The sequence below is a fragment of the Typha latifolia genome, chromosome 13, assembly GCF_019914945.1.
Source record: "Typha latifolia isolate L0001 chromosome 13, TyphaL0001v2, whole genome shotgun sequence".
NCBI classification, from domain to species: Eukaryota; Viridiplantae; Streptophyta; class Magnoliopsida; order Poales; family Typhaceae; genus Typha; species Typha latifolia.
Window position 1 is genome coordinate 3,162,869 of NC_133098.1, and position 8,541 is coordinate 3,171,409.

General features: G+C 38.8%; 2 protein-coding genes across 3 annotated transcripts; one reads left to right on the forward strand and one right to left on the reverse strand.

Moving 5' to 3' along the window:
- Positions 1-5,176, forward strand: LOC140800290 (uncharacterized). Of its 2 annotated transcripts, none has more exons than XM_073154987.1 (6): positions 1-499; positions 576-768; positions 1,903-1,955; positions 2,465-2,509; positions 2,586-2,630; positions 3,617-5,176. In XM_073154987.1, the coding sequence occupies exon 6, from the start codon at positions 3,871-3,873 to the stop codon at positions 5,086-5,088; it is 1,218 nt and encodes a 405-aa protein (XP_073011088.1). In that variant the 5' UTR covers positions 1-499; positions 576-768; positions 1,903-1,955; positions 2,465-2,509; positions 2,586-2,630; positions 3,617-3,870; the 3' UTR covers positions 5,089-5,176. The 2 variants fall into 2 exon arrangements, with proteins under 2 accessions (XP_073011088.1, XP_073011089.1); XM_073154988.1 differs by having other exon boundaries at positions 80-499; positions 583-768.
- A 2,420-nt stretch (positions 5,177-7,596) lies between these two features.
- On the reverse strand, positions 7,597-8,363 carry LOC140800291 (copper transporter 5.1-like). Its single transcript, XM_073154989.1, has one exon. The coding sequence runs from the start codon at positions 8,199-8,201 to the stop codon at positions 7,785-7,787; it is 417 nt and encodes a 138-aa protein (XP_073011090.1). The 5' UTR covers positions 8,202-8,363; the 3' UTR covers positions 7,597-7,784.
- Positions 8,364-8,541: the final 178 nt, after the last annotated feature.

The following is an 8,541-nucleotide window of genomic DNA, read 5'->3' on the forward strand; positions in this document are numbered from 1 at the left end:
GAGTAAATCCGAGGGGCATTTCCATCCGATCCCACGGCCGCTCGTGATCATCACGTGCGCCCTGGCGTACGGACGCCGAGGGGGGGGGGGGTGGTGGCTGAGAGAGATCTCTCAGATGACGCGCCCCCACTGCAACTTCCCCTGCTCCGCCCCGTACGACCGCTCGCAGGCTTTTTTTTTTTTTCTTCTCTTTCTATGAGTCTATTGACTCCTCTTCCTCTCTCCTTCCTTCCCCCTCCTCTCCCCCTCTCCCTCTCCCTCTCCCTCTCCCTCTCCTCTCTCTTCTTCCATCGATCGAGCTCTCGGATGGATGAAGCCTCCTTGCTAGTAGTTGGCGTAGTACTGGTGATGACATGGTGGGGCGGTGACCACACCGCCGTCTACCGCGTTGCGCTCCTCCGCCTCGTACCGCATTTATGCCCCACCCTCCTCTCCCCTCCTCTGCTCCCCTGACCCTCGTGTCCCCTCCCCCGCGCGGAGAACCCTACCGCGGAGCAGCGTAAGCCGGGACACTCGTGACTTCTACTACTAGTACTCGAGAATGATCCGAGATTTGATTTGGTTTTAGCTTGTAGTTAATAGTTCGGGTTCCGGGTTGTTCTTCCTGAGGAGCTAGTTAGCTGCTCGCCGCCGATGGCGAGGCGGGATACCGCGACGGTGATGGTACCGCCCAGGCCTAAGTCGCCGCCCAAGTACCCGGATTTGTACGGGAGGAGGAGGTTGCAGCGCGAGGTGCAGACTCTGAACCGGGAGATTGGATTCCTTGAGGTATTTCTCTATATTCTTTTCTACATTTTGTTTTAATGGGCTTTTAGCTGTACGTATATGGGATGAGAGGGATTGGGTAATCATAGGGATTTGTGCAAGAGTGTTAATTTGGGAATTTTTTCTTGATTTAGAAATGCTATTTGTAGACAAAACTAAGGATAAAAAGGGGGAAGTGCAATTTTTGGTTATATGAGAACAGAGATGTGGTGGATCCGTGGATGGATCTAAACTGGAGATTACTGCAGTGTTAGTACTCCTGTGGATATTATAAAATGGTACAATAAAATATATATAATTGAATAGTACATTCTTATGTATGTTTTATAAGGTTTTTAGGTCAGTTGATTACGCTGTTAATTTCTTGTTGACAGACCTGATAGACATAGCGAGAACTTATACTTTAGAGAATCATAATCTAAATGGAATTATGAATTGATTTAAGCAGTGTGAGCCATTTAACACAAAGCTCCAACCTTCGAATGCCATCTTTTTTCTTCCTTGTAAGACCGTAAATCATGCTCGATCCTTAACCATCTTGTCCAACCTGCAAAAGGACTCAAGCAAGGCGATCATTGAGTCGAAGCGTTTAGCTCTGCAAGTATGGAGAAATAACTGAAAATTAATGGTAAAGAAAAGTATTATGTACTATTTGCTCAAAGTTTTGAGTGCTAAAATCAAAGTATTTTTTTTCTCATTTGTTTTTGGGTTATGATCTCACTCTATTATTGGCCATCACAAGTTATTAGAACTATTTATACCTCCAGTTTTGTTCACTTCATACTTCATCCTCTTCAACTAATCCCTTGGTAGAGAATCCATATAATTCAATGAGATTGCAGTTTTCATTCCTTCCTTACCTTCTTCAACCAAAAGAAGATTAGAAGGCCATAGATTGCCAAAAACAAGGCCAAATTTAGGTTTGTCTAATTTAGTATACCACTTCCATGCTAGTTCTCAAAATATATTTCTGAAAATGCCTTTTACTTGATTTTCGTTCAATAGATTTCTTACCATAGACATGACATTCAGACTGAAAGGGTAGTTCAAGCTGATTTCAGTGTTGTTAGCGGCTTAGAGCTCCTATGCTAGATTCAGAATTGCAAAGGGATCTCATGGAATTTTCATCTTAATCAGGAAGAGTTGCAATCACTCGAAGGAATTCAACCCGCTTCCAAATTCTGCAAAGAGTATGTTATATAATTTAACCGCTTTCTGCAACTTTTGTATTTTATTGCATTTTGCATTGGGAGGTTAAAATTTATTTATCCGCAAATGGTGTAGACTGTCTTTCACATCTATATTCTTGCTAATTTGTATGCCATGAGTGGTGTATATATATATATATCATCTTGATGTCTTGTCCAATGTAATAGATTTTTTTCTCCTGTCCTTTTGAAGGATGATTAGACCATTAAATCTAAGTTCAGAAAATATGGCTCTTCTAGTAACTCAATTTGGATTTTGGAAGACATGTGCTTGGACTTGCACACAAATTTGACCCATCCATTAGTTGAGTTAGTTGGGTTATTGAAGTTCCCTACTGGATCTAGAAAAGTTTACTGAAATATGCAAATGTAGACTTCAGAGGCTCATACATCTTGATGATTTCATAAATCAATTTTTATGGAATTTTCATATGTTAAAAACATATAATTATCATATTGTGATTGGTACTGTTTCTTTGTGATATTGACAGGGTAAATGAATTTGTGGGGACAAAAGCAGATCCACTTATACCGATGTATGATAATCTGACCTTACCTTTTATCTTTGAAAATTTATGATGTCACCTACTGATGTTTATGTTTATTGACCAGAAATAGGAAGAGACACAAGTACTGTTGCATGTGGAGATGGACTAGGTACTTCTTGATATCCTTGAAACATTCACTACTTAATATCTTGATAAAAAGTTGCTTGTTAATTCGTCTGATGCATATAGAAAAAGTATCAGGCTTCTAAGCATGCCCACGAGTCTCTTTAGATGAATGAGAAACAACACAAGTAATAGGGTTTTTGGCTTGTATACACTTAAAAAATCTCTTATTTACTTATATATCCCTCTAAATTTAATATTTCTATGTATACCCATCAAAGCATATGTTATCTACGTAGATATCCTCTAGTTACTTTTCAAGTCTCAGTAATTTAATAGAAAAAATACAAAAAATTACTCTTAACTAAGAGATAGGATAGGATTGTTGAACTTAAAACAGCAAGTTTCTATCCAGACAAGGATAGGATCTCTTTTCCTATTTGTTGGTACTGATGGGCTAATTATCAGCCACAACTTGTCATGTCCTTCTTCTATGGAAAATCTACTAAAAACATGTTACTGACTTGTGCTATTTGTGTATTATTTTTTGTATGTACAAGGGTATGTCCTGCCACTGTTTTTCTAATTTATATTATTGATTCATATATGATTCTTATGTATTTATTTTTCGTGCTCCCTCCATTTGTTTTGCTGTTATATTGTATGTTCATTGTCAGAATGAAGTTCCAGCGATGTGGTAGTGATAGTCTTAGTCAATATATTTCCTTTCCATGTCACATGGTATGATGTATCTGAAACCGTAGATATTAGAAGTTCCAATTGCAGGATTTAGCAATGAAGGGACAAAACTTTTATGAAGTTCAAAACACCATCTATTGGTAGCTACTTGATGGCATCTATCTGTGGACATTCAAGCTTTATATTTGTAAACCATGCCATGGAGCTGCAGCATTAACATTACTGAAATTTACTTTTGTTGCTTTGCATGAATTATTATTCATACCTTATTTGCCTGATTAAGATGTTGCTGTATCTATTTACTCATACATCTCATTAACCATTTGTAAGCAGAACAAAGCTATGTATCAACTTGTCATTGTTTTGCTGTTCGAGTCGATGCCTACTTGAGGTTGAAAGACCGACCTGCAGTTGTCCACATCCACAGAGCAACTGCTGTCTCTGCAGTGTATGTAGAAGTCCCCATTGCCGTTGCTGCAAAACCCCGTGCTGCAAACCAAGTTTTACTTGCCCGTTCTTTTCTTGCTGTAAACCAAGTTGTACTTGCCCAGAAGTTTCTTGCTGCAAACCATGTTGTAGTTGCCCAGATGTTTCCTGCTGCAAACCAAGTTGTACTTGCCCATGTATTTCTTGCTGCAAACCAAGCTGTAGTTGCCCAGAAGTTTCTTGCTGCAAACCAAGTTGCATTTGTCCCGGAATTTGCTGCTGTAAACCAAGTTGCAACTGCCCAGAAGTTTCTTGCTGCAAATCATGTGGCGCTTGCCCGGAAATTTCTTGCTGCAAACCGAGTTGCACTTGCTCAAAAATTTCTTGCTGCGTACCAAGTTGTACTTGGCCAAAAGTTTCTTGCTGCAAACCACGCTGTTCTTGCTGCAAACCACGCTGTTCTTGCTGCAAACCGGATTGTTCTTGCTGCAAACTACAATGTTCTTGCTGCAAACCGGATTGTTCTTGCTGCAAACCGGATTGTTCTTGCTGCAAACCAGATTGTTCTTGTTGCAAACCAGATTGTTCTTGCTGCAAACCACAATGTTCTTGCTGCAAACCAGATTGTTCTTGCTGCAAACCACAATGTTCTTGCTGCAAACCAAACTGCAGTTGTCCAGCGCTTACCTGCTGCATACCATGTTGCACTTGCCCAGAAATTTCTTGTTGCAAACCACATTGTTCTCATTGCATATCAGACTGCAGGTGCCCTGCAACCGCATGCTGCAAACCAAGTTGCATTTGCCCAGAAGTTTCTTGCTGCAAATTCCCCTGTAATTGTCAGGATGTTTCCTGCTGCAAACCAGGTTGCAATCCTTGTGGTTCTTGTTCTCAACCATGTTGCAATCCTTGTGGTTCTTGTTGTCAACCATGTTGCAACTGCTCAGATCTTTGCTGCTGTCTGCCTAAATGCTGTAGTAATTGGAGTTTTACCTGCTTCAGACCATGGCGCTGTTGCTCGAAACCGACATGTTTCAGAAGATGCTGCTCCCTTCCAAGTCCCTCCTGCCCTGATTGTTCTTGTGGTTGTATTTGGTCCTGCCCAAGATGTGAAGAGGTACACTGTTGCCCAAGATGCAGTAAGCCGTGCTGTATCAGTGGTTGTCTATGCTAGACTAGTTCATAAATTTGTTGCTGTTGAATGTAGATCAGTTATTGAGATCCCTTATTATTGCGAGATTTATCAAACATTAAATATTCAACATGTAAAATTTTGTCCAATTCCATTTCTTGTAACTTGCTTCCTTCGTGTATTGTTGAAGTCAAGATCTCTTGTTTGTTGTACAAGAACAAACGCACGTAACAACAGATTGTCATAGCAATTAGCATGCCTTTCTTTCAAGGAAAGAGCAGCTATATTTTGATTTCTAAGGTAACAAATGCATTAGGTTGATCTTTTGCTCTTCACTCCCTCTTTCGGTTTTGTTCTATTCTTCAATTTGTTTTACCATTGGGCATCTCCTGACCTAGTTGTACAAATTTGAGGTTAATTAAGCTCTTAGTTGTGCTTTATTTTTATTTTTTTTTTGTTCTGAAATCTAATTCAAGCTAAGCTGCTCGTGAAAATAAAGGTCCGAAATTAAAATTTAATTCATTTAGTGTTTCTTTTTCTCTCACAGTATCACTACCATTGCAACAAATGTTTAACTCTATTTAATTTCCTAAACAATTGATGTAGTTTAGCAGTTGAATTACTAGTTGCGAGACAACAAAGGGGTTGGTCCACTAAAAGTAAGTTATTTCTCAAAGAAATAAACATCCACTTAAAAGCCCAATCATCACTCTCAAGAGAGTTATTAATCCTGTATGCCCCTATCAATTTATTCCTTTTAGGGAGGTCTTGGACTTTTAGATTACCAAATCCACAGCCTTGTTTTTCCAAAGAACTGAAAATCTAATGGTGTAATTAGTGCTGCTGAGATTCAAACTAAGAATTTTCATACCACATAAGCTCCCTTAGTGTCAAAAAACATCGACGTGACACAATAATTTGCAGTGATATTTTATCTTTTCTCTGGGAGGATAAATTAGAATAATTCTTTTGTGGTAATTGTATATATATAAGAACTTTGCTAATTAACAGGAAAATACTTTGAAGTAGGCTATTTCTGCAGCATAATCTATTCCGCTAACCAATGGTACATATGGCAATTTGCCCACAGCATCAGCCAAGTGGAATAGTGGGTCTTCTTAATTTAAGCTTGTAAGAATTTGCTTAAAAATATCCACACATAAGATCAAGGGTAAATTTTAAACTACCTCCCTCTAGTTATACCTAAAATTAAACTATCACCCAACACATTCATTTGCATCACCTTGCTCCTTGCCCTGCTAAAACCGTTAACTTTTCTATTCAAACTTAAAATAATAAGTATAAACTATTATGATACTCATATGATATTAATAATTGTTTGAGTACTCTGTTATAATAATTTGTGAGTTGCCCGGTATAAAAAATACCTTTATATGAAATGTGGCTCACTTAGTATTGCACAGCTGACAGAGTTGCAGGTTTGGTATCTTTGAACATTTGACCAACTCTTAAAATAATGATATGCATTATTTTGATTTATGGCAAAACCTCAGCATTCCTCAGGTTGTGTTCAGCTAGAAGCCTACAACTAATTACGACCTAAAAAGATCCTGGTAACAAGAACATTTAAATTGTGGGTTGTAGTTTAAAATAGTGATCACCATCTTCAGACTTCTCTAAAGAATCCAATCACCAGCAGCCTTGCCACATATGACCCATATGGTCACTATTGTCGAAGCAAGAAAGAAGAAGGTTTGAGTAGTTCATTTAGCTTGTAGCAAACCAACAAACAAGTGAAATCAAGTAAAGCCAACTTTGACTTTGAATTCAATCTGCTTAAGTTTTGCTTTTCCTGATGGCCATTTATTATTTGACCTCTAAATTTTGCTTTGATTAAGTTGAAAATTCTCTGAGTTAAATTTGGTCTGACACCTAATACATTAAAAATATTCGATACTTACTAAACTAGAACATTGAAAACCTTCTACAAATTGTGCACCAGATGGGCAACAAATAGTGTATTACTAGTGTAGCAAAGGTCAGATTACTACCCAGATGTAGTATATACAGTGGTAGAGTGTCAAAGATAACAAAAGATAATTAAAGTATTTTAATAAATTTTATCCTCTTAAGAATTGAGATAATTACACTTAAAATCCTGAACTACTATTCTTTTTCACATACCTTCATAAACTTTTTCTTTTGACACATAAATCTCCTGAACTATTAAAAAATTTTCATCCTCTGACACTGTGAACCGAAAAGCTGAAAAAATAACAAAAGATATGTTTCAAATATTTTATGTGTCACAGAAAAAGTTTATAAAAAGTATGTAAAAAAAGAGTTATAGTTCAATAGTTCTATTATTATCCCATAAAATATTTCCTAATCAAGTTTTCGACAAAAAGTCGTTCATCCTTTTATCTTTATCTCTTTTTCTTTCAATGCAGTCATACAACTTGCAGATATCCACATTCAACAGTTAACAAAGAAATTCCAATCATCTGCATCACCTTCCATTCACTTTAACTTTTGAAGATGCTTCAGATTAACGCAAAGCACTACTTATGTCACACACCAAACAAGATTGCCAACAGTTCTAGAAGCAGAGCAAGAGACTAATTAAAACAATCCGAATTTTTCGTCTAGAGCAAATTAACCTGCGATAATTCATAGCTACACAAAAGCGGGAGAACAAAAAAATAGTAACCAAAAATCCAATTAGGTGCAATTCCAATGCAGAAAATTCCCAATTCTAACCAGAAAATTAAGAGGAAAGAAGAAAATTCTCGCCTTTCTGAAGCACAACTATGTTACTAATGTTTATATCATCAGCACGATACACGGGCAATAAAAATGTCACCTTTCTTAGATCACAATAGCAATAGAAGCAATCAAGCATAAATATTACACAGACCGCAAATCCAAGCTATAGAATTAGTAAGATTAGGCGAAATACCAAGAGAGATTGTGGTAATCGGATCAAGAGCACGCGCAAGGGTTCTCATCCTCCTCTCCGCTCCTGAACACGAGGTACCCCACGGCTAACCCTAGGATGACGGCGACGAACACCCCGCCGTTGAAGGACATGACGGCGAGCATGAGGAGGTACCCGATCGCCGAGTTGACGCCGAAGAGGACGGCGACGGCGAACCTCGCAGGAGCCCAGCCGGATCCGGCGGGGAAGAGGAGGGGGGCCTCGATCGACGGGGGAGAAGACGACGGCTTGGCCTTGGCAAGGATCTTAAAGCGGATCCGGCGGTCCTCCATGTACTGGTAGAAGGCGGCGGCGAGGAAGAGCGCGAGGAGGGAGACGGCGTAGACCGGCCACGAGTCGGTCCGCCATGCGTCGAAGAGGATAGTTACCTTTTTGCCCCAGTAGAAGGTCATGTGCATCATGGCGGAGAGTGGGATTAGAGGAAAACGGTTAAGGGCAGTAAAGGAAATTAACCGATGGAGAAGAAAAAAAACGGAAATTGGGAAGGAGAAGACAACGAACGGAAGGGAAGCGAAGGTCGGATATCCGCACAAAAGGGGCAGGGAATCCGGACCGGGAGATATATACACGAAGAGACGAATAAAGCTTGAATAGATAGATTTATTAGGCTAGTGAGACTTGCTCTAAGTTATCAATCGAATCTAACTATTAAACTAACAAATAATTTTTTTCATAATAATTATTTTAAATTAAAATTAATTACATAATCTCTTTGGTCACATAAAAAAGTACTTACTCTAC